Here is a 16248-nt window from a genome sequence, read left to right on the forward strand (position 1 = left end):
ACGTCCAAACACAGACATTGAAAAGACGACTATTAGACGTATTTTGGACGTCCACTGACGTTATTAATTGGTCACCACTTGATAACTAACTTATTAAGATGGATTTTGGACGTCCATTGACGTTTAAAATATATCCGTGACGGATAGACTACGTTTAGACCTATTTTGAACGTCCAGGGACGTTCCTTGTTCACTGGGGGCAAAGTTGGAGGTCCACTAGTGTTTTACAGTGTTTTCTGGGCGGACCACTGCTGATTAAATATAATTTTAGACAAAATGCCACATTTTAGCACTTTTCCATTCACAATCCAACTTACATTTATTTCCTTCATTAGGTTCTTTTGTTATTCTTTATAAATTAGATTAGTAAATAATTTTAATCAGCACCGTGTCAACATTTTCAGCATTTAATCATTTTATATCAGTCTCATACTCATTATCATATCTCTCATATGGTAATATTTGTATTAGTTTGTTTTCCAAAATAAAAGTCTCTGTGAATGTAAAATCTGTTTGAAAATCCCTGTTCCTCAGCGCTCAGGACCCCCACAGAGCAGGTGTGATGTGGTGGTGGATCATTCTCAGTGCTGCAGTGACACTGACGTGGTGGTGGTGTGTTAGTGTGTGTTGTGCTGGTGTAGAGTGGATCAGACACAGCAGTGCTGCTGGAGTTTTTAAACCCTGTGTCCACTCTCTGTCCACTCTGTGAGACACTCCTCCCTCGTTGGTCCACCTTGTAGATGTAGAGTCAGAGACAGTAGCTCATCTGTCGCTGCACAGTGTGTGTCGCTCGTCCTCTAGTCCTTCATCAGTGACACAGGACGCTGTCGGCTGGATGTTTTTGGTCGGCGGACTGTTCTCGGTCCAGACACTGAGGGGTTTAAAAACTCCAGCAGCACTGCTGTGTCTGATCCACTCTACACCAGCACAACACACACTAACACACCACCACCACGTCAGTGTCACTGCAGCGCTGAGAATGATCCACCACCACATCACACCTGCTGAACGGGGGGAAAGTAGGCTAATAAGTATGCAAAGTATGCAGAGCAACGGACTACAGGCTGTAATTGTAGAGCCCTATGGGCAATGGTGTTGATGGAGTGGACAATGATTGTCTGTGAGTTAAGTGTAAAGACTGAGTGAGACCTTTAGGGGGCAGGATTGTGTTTATAGGCTTCGATCTACAATAAAAGCCCGAAAGAAGAGACTTGATTCGTGTCTTTCTGCAGAGATGAGAGTTTACATTGAAAACATGCGCAGAGAGCAAGGTTTAAACATCTAATTTTCAGCACAAAAAACGGAACCGGACTGAGTTTAAGGCGTCTGTGACTGTTCTGACTGCACACGGAGACCGTTTGAACATTAGGTATTGATTTATTGTCACTTTTATAAACACGAGAGCTTCATCCTTTTGGAACTTTCCGTTCCACCTTAAATAGCGCTGGCCTCACAGAGTGGTGCCTAAGGCTCTACATAGACAACTACTGTCCCATTTAAGGTGGAACCAGAAATTGTAAAAGGAAGAGAACTTCAGCCTGGTTTTATAAAGTTTGTTTATTATTTTCATTGTTTGTTGTTTAAAATAACCGTCTAAATCATGATACCGTTTTTCTGAAAGATGATTTTCTATGTTCATTATCAGTAAAATACTTAAACATAATGATTTCCTAACCTTGTTACTCCAGGAAATGCTCTGATCAGATTTATCACATTTATATCGAATACATGAAAATAGTAGGGCTTTTTATGTAAATTATCCACTCAACCATCCTCTTTTTATAGTTTAAATAAATAAAAATGTCTTTGTTTATTTAATGTCAGGGTCTTTTATATGTTGTTTTATTTTTTATTTTATATCACAGGTCTAAAACAGTCAAACAGAGAAAGATGTCTCAGAAAAAATCAACTCCCAGAAACATACACTACAACATTATACACAGCAGTAATTCCATAAACGATGGAGAGATTAAATAAAAGTTAAATGAAATGAGTAAAGAATAGAGCTCTTCCCATATGCGTCTTCAGACCGAATACTCCAGAGTTTCTCTAGAAATTCTCCAGAGATCAAGTGTGAAAGAGGCATAAGTTAGAGAACAGTAGATACATCAGTGTATGGAGAATTATTATTATTTACTACTACTAATAATAATAATTTTGACACACATCCATTTTTCCTAACGTGGAAGATGTTTTCCATGACTGAGTAGAATTCTTTCCCTCTTTGAATCCTTCTTAAACACGAACGCACTCACGGTCTTTAAATCCGTTCAGAGGAAAAGGAACACAGCACAGCTCAACTTTACACAACGTTCTTCCACATATTTCCTGCAGCTGAATATTTCATAACTCCCCAAAACTGATCCCTATTACTCAGTGCTGCACAGATCAGCACTGAGAGCCACTGACTTTACTCAGCAACCAGTTAATATCTGAAGGTGTCTGATGTGGTCTAAAAAAATAAATCTCTCACCAAATCCAACCCCACCTCGTGACTGAATCACTGTTTCAGGCTTCAAAGCGTCTCTCAGCATCAGGACACTAATCTTTCATAGTCCTGTTTTATATTATCTGGTTAAAGGGGACGTCTACAATTGTGAGGAAACGCAGTTTGTTTACGTTCAGAAGCTCCTGGTCTTTTAAAGTGGAACTGTGTTTGAGGAGAAAACTGACTGTTTGTTGGTGTCTGAAGTGTAAATTGTCTGTAAGTGTTTGAATTCCCACAGAAAATCTTGTGTAACTCGAGGTGTTTACTTTTGTAGCACTGTCGCTAATTCAGTTGGCCACTTCCTGAGTTAGGAGATATTCCGTCTGAAGTGTTCTATAACTAAGTCAGTGTGACCCCCCTATGGAGCAGGAATAGAGCAACATCCTCATCTCGGTTGGTGCTTTTCAGCGTTTGGAGTCTCTCCGTTGTCTAAAAACCTCCAGATGGCGTTTCTCTGCCGTGAGCAGAGAGAGAGAAAGCCTAGCACCGGACCCAGACACTTTGTTTTTTTACCCATTTACAGACACTGGGGCTTCGTAAACACATTAGAGCGGTTTCCAGAGCAAACCGACTGCAGAGCAGCACATGGAGAGGAGACACAGTGTTTTGTTTTTTATTATTATTACAGTTGTGAACCCCCAGCCGTAATGACTTTGTTTTAGGGTTTCTTTTCGAATTGAACTTTATTCCTGAGGCTGATTTAAGGTGGACTGACTCTGTTCTGCAGTGAGAGCGTCCGTGTCTCAGCGGCGTGTGGAGAAAGTCTGTTTGCTTTATGGGCTGTAACTGAGTTTCTGTTCCTGAAGAATCTGGGAGTGGTAAAGGATTAACATCTGCCTCGTCTTTTACCTTTGGAACTTCCTCAAAGCAGATGAAGACTGTCAGCACTGGACTATAACTCCAGACCGGCTCAGAGTTAACCTGCCTTTGGATGAGACTTCCTTGGCTTCGTGTCAGACGCTAACAGATTTATTTTCTTTTTATTTAAACCACAACACACACATTTTATAATTGATTATTAATATTAAATGTTTATAAATCACTGAAAGCAAAACTTCCAATAGACTTATAAACACTGACACAATTGTAATTATTACTAATTAAAACTTTATTTATTTTTGTACTATTTATTTATTTACTTAACAACAATCTCCCTTTAAACAGGAGCAACACTTATACCACTACATCACTGTTAAAATAAAGTATTAAATATACATTGGGAGTGATTTAGAGCTCCTGATATTTTTCTAGAAGCATCATCGCACTAGATTAGAGTTTTGTTTGTAGTTCAGAAAATAACCACCAGAGGGCGCGGCTCCCTAAAACAAGCAGTTCTCCAGATTTCTCAAGTGAAGGGGGGAGCAATATTAACAGATCAGTTCTGTCCAAACATCGTCCTGTTTTTTTTTGAAGACTGATAACTTATGTATTTGAATTCACGTCAGTGTCACTGCAGCGCTGAGAATGATCCACCACCACATCACATCTGCTCTGTGGGGGTCCTGAGGGGTTAACAAAGGGGGGTAACAAAGTATGCAGAGCAACAGGTGGACTACAGTCTGTAACTGTAGAACTACAGAGAGCCCGGAGTTGTCGGTGGAGTTGAGAGAGTGGACAGTGAGTGTGGATCTGTTGGATCTGAACCTGTGCTGTGTTTCTCCTGCAGGTGTGGTGATGTGAAGTGAGACTGTGATTGTGTGAGCTGCTGCTTTCACGATGAACCTCCATCCTCCTCCTCCTCCTGTTCATCATCTCCTGCTCTTCCTCCTCCTGTTCCCGCTGGTGTGTTTGTGTTTGAAGGACGATGGCACCGCCAGCGTCGTCGGCATCTTGAATATAACCAATGTGGACCAATGCGACACCTCGTACTGTGAGTCCAGCACCAAACAGATACCACCGGGATTATAGCTTTATTATGAACCACCTCCTGACTAGGGATGGGCAGTATCCATTTTTTTAATGTATATATGTCACACTGTCAAATATTAACATGGTATATGGAGTGCGGGGGGGTGGGGGTTGTACTGTCGGGCTGCGTTAACCTCATATGTGAGCACAAAGGGAAGTGAAGGGTTTTTGGCGCTGTGCAGTTCAGCACATCGACACGTGTTGACGATAAAAACCAGTTTCTGAGAGAGAGCAGATTTCAGCAGACGGTTCTACACCATTTAGAAGCACAACTGGTGCTAACAGACACTTGTGGTTTAATACACACACCACAGCAGATGATTTTCCAGCAAAACTGAGGCTCAAATCACACACATTTAGAGATAAAGCCTCATAGCTGTGAGCACAGAGTCGAATGAAGGCTCTTCTGAGTGTTTTGTCTGTTTTCAGCTTCATTCCTCTCTGTTTAAACCCAAACTCAGCTCTAATCTCACACTGTGGGGGAGACTGGGCTTGTGTTTATCCTCTACCTGTTTTCACTGTGTGACATCAGCAGTTAATGAGCTCCCACAGCGCCCCCTCCCTGTGACTTTCTTAAATACACATGAATGAACTCTGGCCTTGTACTCTAATTGTATTGCTACCACAGTGGTTTTGCCTGGTGGTTCCTTGAGGCAGCTGCTCTGTGCTGATCATCGAGGTTTTATTAAACAGGCAGAAATTAGCATCTGCGGTTTTATGCTTGGGAGCTGCTGACCTCTGCGACTTCCACAGCCCGGCTGCAGAAACATTCCCCATCTCACTTTTCCTAAGCATCTCTCTGTTGATGTTTGTGTGCTACTTTTTAAATTGTCATCAACAAAATAGTACTGAAGGACTGGCGCCCCCTCCAGGGTGTAGTCCTGCTTTGCGCCCAATGATGTAGGCTCTGGACCCACCTCGACCCTGAACTGGATAAGGGTTACAGACAATTAATGAATGAAAAAAATGGTACTGAACATCTTAACGAACTGGGGGAGAATGCAAACTGTCCAGATCTGTCACAGCCGTCGGCAGATGCCCGCACTAGCTAGCCCCAGGAACAGAGAGGGAGGAGAGGGCGTGTTGTATAGAGTCCAGGCTCCACTGGAATCCACTGTCACACACAGATCTAGGCTCGAGTTTCCTCAACACACTTGTGTTACTCAATGATTAAGTTTTCACAGGTTCAGTGCGTAATGATGGAAATGAGTTGATGGTTGTAGGGAATTTTTTTTAAATCCCTCAAAGATTCACCGTCTAGAACCGTTCTTAAATGATCTGCAGGATCAGGAGATTACATCCACACGCACCGTGATGAAAACAGACCCCTCAAATGAAACAAAATTAAATAAATGATATAAATATATGATTCCCTCCTGATACTGGAGCCCTGTTTAATGCTCACTTCTTCTGTGAAGCCTTGCTTTTTTCCAGTTGAAACATTTCTTGTTTTAAAGTAATCCCTGCATCTGAAGTTGTTTTATTTTCCTTTGATGGAAGACTCTTATCTGTTCAGACGTATCATTTACGTATGGGTTTTGCTCTGTTTTGATTTGTTTGGTAGCGGGGAGAATGTAGGGTTTGTTTTTCGGTTCTGGATGAAATATGTTCTGATTTCTACCTTCAGAGATGAAACGCGGCGGATGGGACGGGTGCCTGCGGAATATCACAATTTCAGGAGGAGAAGCAAAGCCATATGTTTTGTTTTTAACATCTCATCTCTTCCCTTGAAGGACGTGCTTTGAGCAGGGCCATGTGTTTCAGATTTAAGATGAAAGAGGGGTGTGTGTGTGTGTGTGTGTGTGTGTGTGTTTGGTCCAGGCGATGTTTCAGCTCAGCTAAGCTTTAAGACGAGCACTTTTAAAATTAAAATCACACTCTGGTTGGGTTATTTTGGCCACACACGTTGTGTTGCACCGTGTTAGGGACACGTGTGTGTGTTGTATATAATGAAGGCTGGGAACCCCAGCCCTGAACCCCTCTCCTTACACTGCAGCCAACTGATAATAACACAGCACACACAAAAATAGAAAACTGACATTTTATAGCATCTACAGCGAGGTTTTCAGAAACTGTTAATTTTCCTGAGGCTTTATATAATGAAAAAAGCACAAATATTTGCAGTGTTCTCTCTGTAAATATAAACTGAGGCCCTCTACAGGGAACTACATCAGTCATTAACTACACTGTACACGCACAGCTCAAGACAGTGACTGTCTGTGAGGAGTGTGGTGTGTTCTCTGTGTCTGCGTGGGTTTCCTCCGGGTGACTGTCTGTGAGGAGTGTGGTGTGTTGTCCCTGTGTCTGCGTGGGTTTCCTCCGGGTGACTGTGAGGAGTGTGGTGTGTTCTCCCTGGATCTGAGACGTGAGTGTGTGTCGCCCTGTCAAGACGGCGCCCCCTCCAGGGTGTGTTCCTGCCTTGTGCCCAGTGATTCCGGGTAGGCTACGGACCCACCACCGCCCTGAACTGGATAAGAGTTACAGGCTTAGTGGTGTTTTGATGTCTCTCTTTAAGGGATACTATTGCCCCCTACTGGACTGGTGTGAGAATTTTCATATTTTCAAAAATGGAGGGAGAAAATCAGCGTGTGTGTACACATTTTAGTGTACACACATTTTGGCCCAGACAGTGTGAAAACTAGTGCACACAAACATGGGCACAGAAGTTAAGTGTGTGTGTTACTGTGGTTGTTGTGGAGACTCGGTGTGTTACACTGTGGAGAATAAAAGCGATGTTTGATCAGCCACATCCATCTGGAAGTCTGCAATGTTTGGTATGAGAGCTATAAATACACACACTCTGTGCATTCCACACACACACACACACACACACACACGGTGTGCTAGCATTCCTTACACTGACCTGCACTCACTCACTCTCAGTTCTAGTGGAGAGCGGGAGTTAGAGCAGGCGATCTACAGTTACACTTTCGTGTACACACACACACACACACACACGCTAGCTGAGCCCTGTTCCCAGGCTGCAGCCTCCATAGGGCGGGTTCTCAGTTACCAAAAGACAGGAGTCCTACTAGTAGAGTCCTACTCTCACTTTATTAAGAAACTCTCTAGAACCGTCACATGTCCCACAGTGTAAACACCTGCTCTTCCAAGGTTTGTTCTGCATGAGGACATTAATCATTCTTATTTTTGAGAGTACATGATGAAAGACTCCCTTGTTCAGTGCTTAATGTGAGAATCTGGAGCCCACCAACACACACACTGTGAAACTGTGCTGCCTCAGTCAGAAAACGCAGGATAAAACGAGTCGTTTTGATTTTGCGCCGCTTCTGATACCAAGAGACTTTAGAATGGCTCCGCCCCCCCGTCTGAGTCTGTCCAATCACAGTGCTGGACCCGCGTTAAACTCAGCAAAACAGACACAACGAGCGTGGAGCGATAAGAACACTGGGTAAAAACTGAGAACGGAGAAGAATGAGCGAAAACAGCTAAAAACCAGAGCTTCTGCTCCTCGCTCCTCACTGCTGTGCGCTCGGGGTCGGGGTGAACAGCGAGCAGCTCATTATCATTTAAAGGAACAGGTGCTGAAAGCGGGCGTTCTGAACAGGGCTGTTTACACAGGGGGAGAACACTGCTGTGGGGCTCGTGGGGGTTTGGACCAAAAGCAGAAGTGTGTTCCACTGTGGAGAAGAGGGCGAATGGTCTCTTTAAGGTTCCGCTGTGGATGGGGGAGAAGATGGAGTGAGAGTGCGGGAGAGAGATGGAGAATGTGAGTGTAGATCTCCACATGACGGCTGGGAGGGGATCAAAGGCGGCGGAGAAGCACCTGTTTTTCCTCTTGATCGTACATCAATGCCCAGACACCTGCAGAAAGCAGAGCTTGTGTAACGGACTTGTGTTTCTGGCACCGCGGGACACAGCGGTGTGTAAACACAGACCACGGTCTTGAATTTACTGTTTGTTTATAGAGAAGTGTCCTTCAGATCTAGTACAGGTTACTGAACAACTCCACCCCGATTCTGGAGCGCAGTGGTGCTGTGCCGATTGGAGCTACAGAACGAACCTCACACCAGACCAGGCTCAAATGGTGGACCGTGGTTTTTTTGAGGCAGAAATGGATTTGTTAGTTGTGACGTTTCCATCAACATAAACTGGTTCACAAACTAGAAAAGTCAGTTCCCACCTGGAACCAAAGAATAGTAGGTTCTTCAGCAGGAACCATGATGGCATCCGTGGGCGAGTCGAGATAATGAAGATCCAGAAAGAGCTCTGAGCCTGAAATAAAGCGTTATGGCGCAGTGGAGCTGGACGATCATTTACAGAGTGTTATAGAAATAAATAAAAGGAAATAAAACAGGAACCTGCTCCGTCTGTGTGTGTTTCTGGGGCTGAGTTCAGTGCCACTCCAGGAGCATTGCCTACTTTTCTCCACTGTTCTCTCTCTGTTCTGGAGCTCAGCAAACGACTCAGAGCCCTGCGTCATTTCCACGTGTATCATATCTCACTGTGATCTGACTGCACTGTAAACAGTGGATTAACCATGACTCTGTCCTCACTCTGTCCCTTTATCTCTGGCTCTGGAGCTGAATCCACACACAGAGCGCCCCCTGCTGATGACGTATCTTTGGTTTCCATCAAAAACGGTGGAAACATGGTTAGCTAGAACTAAAGCAGAGGCTGGGAGTCAGAGAGAGCACAACAGGCCGTTGTTCCTCCCCTCGTCACATGTCTTTCACCTGATGTGATGGATCTGGGCAGTCTGCACTCTTCTCCGGTGTGTTGAGCTGTCCGGTGATGCTGCATTAGCCGCACTGTGGTGCTGGACATCACGTGTCTGTGTATGAGAGAACAACTGGGAGTAATTTTAGAAGCTTGTTTTATTATTATTATTTAAATATGAAGTGTGTGAGGTTTTCAGAGTGTGTTATGTTCTATGAAGCTTCTGCTTGTTTCTCTGTGTGTTTTAAAGCGTGTTAACATTTGATTAAACGTTATCACTTTATATTTTTCCCCCAACAGGTCCAAAGTATTTTTCCACAGAGTGTAACAAAGCATTCCCGAGGAAAAACGGGTCCGGGTGTGTGTTCCTGAACTGCACTGAAGATGCTTCATGTAAACGCTTGCTAGAAGGACTAGGTGAGTAGTGTTTTCACAAACGTCTGCTGAATCGGGTCAGAGTCCGAATAAACGCTGACGAAACCCGAGAGTCCCTTATTTACTGTCCTTGTGTGTGGCTCGTGTTTTGGAGTCCACACGGAGGAATTTGACCCTCTGTCTCTCTCTCTCTCTCTCTTTTCCCTGTCTCTTCTTTTTGTGTGTGTGTGTGTGTCTGACTGAATGGGTTAAGAGTGGGATTCTCTGTAAAGTGTGTAAATTCACATTGGATCAAACAAAACAAATTCTTGTTGTAGTAGAACAAGCTTTTGCTTCAGAATTTGTACATTTCTCTACTTTTTTAACTTTTAAGTTTATTGGGTGTAGTTCATATTTTTATCAAATATTTTGGTTCCACATGAATATTTCTAGAGGGGCACTATTTAATGAGGAGAGAGAGAGAGAGAGAGACACACAGACAGACAGAGAGAGAGAGAGAGACACACAGACAGACAGAGAGAGAGAGACACAGAGAGAGAGAGACACAGACAGAGAGAGAGAGACAGAGAGAGAGAGAGAGACAGAGAGAGAGAGAGAGACAGAGAGAGAGAGAGAGACAGAGAGAGAGAGAGAGACAGAGAGAGAGAGAGAGAGAGAGAGACAGAGAGAGAGAGAGACACAGACAGAGAGAGAGAGACACAGACAGAGAGAGAGAGAGACACAGACAGAGAGAGAGAGAGACACAGACAGAGAGAGAGAGAGACACACAGACAGAGAGAGAGAGAGACACACAGACAGAGAGAGAGAGAGACACACAGACAGAGAGAGAGAGAGACACACAGACAGAGAGAGAGAGAGACACACAGACAGAGAGAGAGAGAGACACAGACAGAGAGAGAGAGAGACACACAGACAGAGAGAGAGAGAGACACACAGACAGAGAGAGAGAGAGACACACAGACAGAGAGAGAGAGAGACACACAGACAGAGAGAGAGAGAGACACACAGACAGAGAGAGAGAGAGACACACAGACAGAGAGAGAGACACACAGACAGAGAGAGAGAGAGACACACAGACAGAGAGAGAGAGAGACACACAGACAGAGAGAGAGAGAGACACACAGACAGAGAGAGAGAGAGACACACAGACAGAGAGAGAGAGAGAGAGAGAGAGAGAGAGAGACACAGACAGAGAGAGAGAGAGAGACACACAGACAGAGAGAGAGAGAGAGACACACAGACAGAGAGAGAGAGAGACACACAGACAGAGAGAGAGAGAGACACACAGACAGAGAGAGAGACACACTCAGAGATTATCATCAAGTATTTATCATTGTGTTTTAGTAATAAATTCAGATGCTGAATGACTCTGTATCTACTTTCATGTGTTTTATATCAGAAGGGCTACTGCACTCTTTTTTTCGTGCGTGTGTGTGTGTGTGTACTGAGCATCACTCATTTTAAATTAGTTTTCACCACTGAGAACTTTAATCCCAGTGACTGTTCTCTGCAGAAACAGTGAAAAACATCCACGCGGCAGACAGTTCACAGGGGTCAGTGCGTATGCGCAAACACACACAAGGCGGCAGGTTATCGGTGTAACATCCACTAAAATTCCAGCATCGGACCGATTTAAAAAGTTACCTCTGTTCATTCAGAGTTAAACTTGGAGGAACACATTTTCACCATAAAATTACAACTTTAAAATCATTGTAATAGAATAGAGCCTCTGCTGTTGCTCTTCTGTGCACAGCACTGCAGAAACTGCACTATGTACCTTTTTGAGGGAGGTTTTAAAAAAACCCTCTCTGTAACTGTATGGGAAGCCCAGGAGGACAAAAATAGGCGAAGTGTTGCTTTAAGTGTGTGTTTACAGTTTACAATTTACTGTCAAAAACCTTGAGCCCCAGCAGAGAGAAACAGCACCACCTTTTGGCAAATTGCAGTAATGTTCCCATCAGTCAGCGCTGTTATATTTCAAAGTTCCTTCCCACCCCATGACACTTTACTGATTACTGTTCTCTCTTCCACTTCCACTTTCAGAAAACGACACAGAGGAGGGTGAACCCAGTCAGATGCATGTAGCAAAACCTACTCCGCTTCATAACCCACCAGGTCCTAAAGTTCCCCCATCTACCACTCAGGCCCCTGGAGGTCCATCACCAGGCCCTGTCACCTCTGGTGGTCCCCCTGAACCTTTAAATACCCAGCATCCCACATCCCACCCTGCATCCTTGAACAACACGAACAGCTCCACAGAAAACGGACACCAAGGGCCAGTGACCTCGCAGATCAGCGCCACGACAACTTCCGTGGAGATCACGACGGCATCCGCAGCACCGGAGACCAGCTCCTCAGCCGCTAAAGATGACCCGGTCAGTCCAGCTGCAAGTCATGTCTCAACTGCCGAGGCTCATGGGAACGACACTGGAGCAGAGGCATCAAGCACAGCTCCAGTTACGAATTCAACAAGGGATACAACAACCACAACAACAACAACCAAAGCTACTACAGTGACAACAACAGTATCTACATCCACCTCCTCACCGACCACGGCTACAACCACCACAACTACAGAACCCACCACCACAAATGCCTCATTAACATCCCCGACAGTGCCAACCACCACAGAATCCATCACCACGCCAAAACCAGCAGCTCCTACAGCCTCATTAACAACCCCGACAGTGCCAGCCACCACAGAATCCATCACCACGCCAAAACCAGCAGCTCCTACACCTTCCCAAACCACAACAACAACCAAAACCACCACCACCACCACCCTGTCCCATTTACCCTCCGCCCATAGCACTACCACAGCAGGGGTGCAAAAGCCTTCACCCACATCGCCAAAAGAACTCCCCAAGAAGCCGCCAAACACCCAGACCAAAGTCCAACTCCAAGTCGTGGTGGAAGCCGCCGGAGAAGCTCTGACTCTTCACGTGATCAACATCAGCTCTCTCCTGGCCGTGCTGATGTTCGGCCTCCTGTTCTTCGTCGTCACGGTGGTCCTCTTCATCAGACACGCCTACGAAAGCTACAAGAGGAAGGACTACACGCAGGTGGATTACCTCATCAACGGCATGTACTCGGATTCGGGAGTATGAGGGATCCGGCTGGGTCAGTTTCGGGAGTGTTTACTGGACATTCCAGTGTTTCCTGAGAGAGTCGGAGCGAATTAAGGACTTTGAGACCCTTCAATAATGTATAGCCTTTTTTTTTTCTATGCAGTTAAAGCTTCCAGAAAACTCCCATCGAACCCAGGACCCGAGCCTTAGTCTTACTCCCGACCCCTAAACCCTGCTCTCGACGAATGTCGTTTCTAAGCGATCGATGGTGCAATATCTTTATTTTCTTTCTTTCCTTAACTCCATCCTTGTCCAGTTTTCAGGAGCGACTGCTGGTCAGTGTAGTTGCACTTGTTGCCTTTTCTGCCGTGCATTAGGACGCAGAAATAGTTGATGCCTTTAACGTCTGTCTTCACTAACAGTTCTTTCTTTTCCTAAACCATTCCACTCCTCTTTTTTCGTCTCTACGGTTATCTGACCTTTCCACGCTCGAGGTTAAGAACAGACGCCAAAAAACGGTCACTCACTGTGGCACTGAAGCACATTAATGAAAAGCCAAGGGAATTGTTTAGCCATGAACTTCATTCCAGGACTGAGAGGGAACACTCATTGTTTGTTTTTGTACTTCGGAGTTTAAGAGGATCTGAGTCAGGTCGACAAGCCTGAAACGTGCCAATTTAAACCTGTGTGTTGTACTAATGCACTGCAAAAAATGATAATGTTTACCTTGCGAATAAAAATGAATAAATACGAACTAAGAATGAATGTGTGTCTGGGGTTTCCTGAGTTAAAGCGGCTGTCCACAATAGAGCCACTCTCTGCTCAGCACGGCTGAAACTGCACTATGTAACTTTTGGAGGAGGGTAGGAAACCACAGCCTCTGCCTTGCCCAGTTTCAGGAACACCCACGAACCTGTTGCAGTTTCACCGTCTTTCGCTTACTTTGGGGCAGATCTGCCCGCTGCACACCGGGAACTCCCCCAGAGTTCTGCAGACCGACCACAACATTATAACCACCACAGTGTGGCCCTCAGACCCTGACCATTTTTCCTGCTCCAGCTTCAACTTCAAGAACGGACACTTCACTCCCTGCCCCTCAGTGTTAGTTCCGTCACCGTGGTTTTAATCTTGTGGCTGTATGTACTCTTTGCTGTTTCGCGATGAAGAGTCCAGTGGAAGTCAGCCGTCTGAACGGTGAAGGTTCCTCTGGAATTCCTCTTGGAGACTCATCCTCAGTGCGCCACGTTTTCCCACGGACTCAGAGTTTTATTAGAGGAGCGTATCACTCGGGCTCTTGGTGTAAACAAGATGGTGCACATAAACAGACCACATCTGTAGCACAATAATTGCTCCCTGGAAATATGCGATGCACATGCAGCGTCTGCGCAGAGGAATTGCTCAGCGTCGGCTGCTTTAATTGGCCGAGATGAAAGTCAAATATGTTTTTGTGGGGGGAGGTTTACGCTGGAAACAAAGCCCTCCCTGGCGAGGCTGCTGTTAAAGGTGTGTCGGGGAAGGCCTTGCTTTCAGGGCAGATGTAAATGGGGTTTGGAGAAATGTGGCTTTTATTAAAGCAACTCTGGCGCGAGCTGCTGCGGCGGCGCTGACGGTGCTAGTGCTGTGGCCGGGAATGTGTCCACAGAGCGCTGTTGTGTAACTGCTGTGTTGACCTTGTGGCTTTAACACAGTTTCTCAAACAGCCGTGACTCCATTTTTCAGCCCTTTGCTTTCACAATCTCCAGATTCTTCAACAGCGCCAAAATAAATTGAGCAATGTCTGAAGAGAAACCTTCTCCTGAGTCGTGTGTCGTCCTGTTTCTAACATCAGTCAGTAATAAAGGAAAGGTTTGACCCTGAATGCGGTCACAGCGCCGCCCCCCTGGGGGGCTCCTCTGGGTTGTGCGGTCTAGGTCCAGCAGGGGGAGTCCTGATCAGACACCGAGGCCCTCTCCAGTGGCCCCCCCCTGGTTATGAAGATTATAATGGTCACCAGGCCTGTGCACAGATGGACCCCAGTGGAGCTCCAGCACCAGCGCCGATCTGTGAAGGACTGGCGCCCCCTCCAGGGTGTGTTCCCGCCTTTCACCCAGTGATTCCGTGTAGGCCCCAGACCCACCGTGACCCTGAACTGGATGAGGGTTACAGACAATGGATGAATGTATTGATTGTGTTAATGAAAATAAATATATAAGTAAATATCCTACTGTGTTTTTTTTTTTTTTTTTTTGTGTGTGTGAGTGTGAGGGTGTGTTCACTGCCCTTAGCGTGAGGATGTGCACCTGTCTCACGTCCAGAGTGAGGTGGGAGACAGGATGGACCCGAGACCTCTGTCAGTCTTTGGTCTCCTCCAGACAACAATCAGATTCCTGTTTTCCGGCAGTGCGAGGGACGCCTGTCTGAAGAGGCCGGAAATCAAGGGTTATGTGACTGTAATATTGAAGTTATGAATTCTGAGAACTGGTCGGAAAGGAGGGGGTCTCAGTGTGAGGAGGGGGTCTCAGGGCGAAGAGGGGGTCACAGTGTGAGGAGGGGGTCTCAGAGCAGGGAGGGGGTCTCTGTGTGAGGAGGGGGTCACAGGGCGAGGAGGGGGTCTCAGAGCAGGGAGGGGGTCTCTGTGTGAGGAGGGGGTCTCAGAGCAGGGAGGGGGTCTCTGTGTGAGGAGGGGGTCACAGGGCGAGGAGGGGGTCTCAGAGCAGGGAGGGGGTCTCTGTGTGAGGAGGGGGTCTCAGAGCAGGGAGGGGGTCTCTGTGTGAGGAGGGGGTCACAGGGCGAGGAGGGGGTCTCAGAGCAGGGAGGGGGTCTCAGTGTGAGGAGGGCTGCTGGGCTGAAGACCTCATGTTAGTGAAGCCTGTCCCGGGTGGTGTTTATCAGGTGGGATGGTGTTCCTGGCGTTCCAGGCTTGGACGTGTTCTCGCGGCTCGGTTCCAGCGCTGCTCCGTGTAAAGCGAAGGCCGGTGGAAAGAGTGAGCGAGTGAGATTTTTATTTGTGGACAGGGCCTGGCGGATCAAAGGGGGCGCCGCGGGCCTCTCTGCACAGGTGACCGTAAACGCAGCTTTATTACAGCATTTTTCTCCAGGCTCAGAATTACTGGCCGCTCCATTCACACGCACCAGGGGAGGACACATGCTTCTGCTTTCACTCTGCAGCTCGGGCCAGCTGGACAAATCAGCCCTTAACCCCATACCCTTCTCTCTCTCTCTCTCCATGGCCCTCTCTCTCACTCTCTTTCTCTCCATAGCCCTCTCTAACTCTCTCTCTCTCTCTCCATAACCCTCTCTCTCACTCTCTCTCCATAGCCCTCTCTCTCTCTCTCTCTCTCCATGGCCCTCTCTCTCTCTCTCTCTCTCTCTTCATAGCCCTCTCTCTCACTCTCTCTCCATAGCCCTCTCCTCTCTCTCTCTCTCTCTCTCTCTTCATAGCCCTCTCTCTCACTCTCTCTCTCCATAGCCCTCTCTCTCTCTCTCTCTCTTCATAGCCTTCTCTCTCTCTCTCCATAGCCCTCTCTAACTCTCTCTCTCCATAGCCCTCTCTCTCTCTCCTCTCTCTCTCTCCATAGCCCTCTCTCTCTCTCTCTCCATAGCTCTCTCTCTCTCCATAGCCCTCTCTCTCTCTCTCTCTCTCTCTCTCTCCATAGCCCTCTCTCTCACTCTCTCCATAGCCCTCTCTAACTCTCTCTCTCTCTCTCCATAGCCCTCTCTCTCACTCTCTCTCTCTCCATAGCCCTCTCT

General features: G+C 46.4%; 1 protein-coding gene and 1 non-coding gene across 2 annotated transcripts; both read left to right on the top strand.

The window, feature by feature from the left end:
* Nucleotides 1-1212: 1212 nt before the first annotated feature.
* wu:fa25f02 (uncharacterized protein C11orf24 homolog) lies at nt 1213-14661 on the top strand. The gene is made up of 4 exons (XM_066649586.1): nt 1213-1369; nt 4155-4358; nt 9377-9493; nt 11495-14661. The coding sequence occupies exons 2-4, from the start codon at nt 4205-4207 to the stop codon at nt 12556-12558; spliced, it is 1335 nt and encodes a 444-aa protein (XP_066505683.1). The 5' UTR covers nt 1213-1369; nt 4155-4204; the 3' UTR covers nt 12559-14661.
* Nucleotides 5032-5168, top strand: LOC136674216 (small nucleolar RNA SNORA84). Its single transcript, XR_010796020.1, has one exon. It is a non-coding gene; the product is annotated as a small nucleolar RNA SNORA84 (small nucleolar RNA).
* Nucleotides 14662-16248: the final 1587 nt, after the last annotated feature.

This window comes from Hoplias malabaricus, chromosome 17 (genome assembly GCF_029633855.1).
Source record: "Hoplias malabaricus isolate fHopMal1 chromosome 17, fHopMal1.hap1, whole genome shotgun sequence".
Lineage (NCBI taxonomy): Eukaryota > Metazoa > Chordata > Actinopteri > Characiformes > Erythrinidae > Hoplias > Hoplias malabaricus.

Excerpts from the sequence above, each read along its gene's own strand:
- wu:fa25f02 (XM_066649586.1), top strand. The coding sequence starts at position 4,205 with ATGAACCTCCATCCTCCTCCTCCTCCTGTTCATCATCTCCTGCTCTTC. Across the intron at positions 4,359-9,376 it reads CCAATGCGACACCTCGTACT|GTCCAAAGTATTTTTCCACA; the intron begins GTGAGTCCAGCA and ends TTCCCCCAACAG. Across the intron at positions 9,494-11,494 it reads ACGCTTGCTAGAAGGACTAG|AAAACGACACAGAGGAGGGT; the intron begins GTGAGTAGTGTT and ends TTCCACTTTCAG.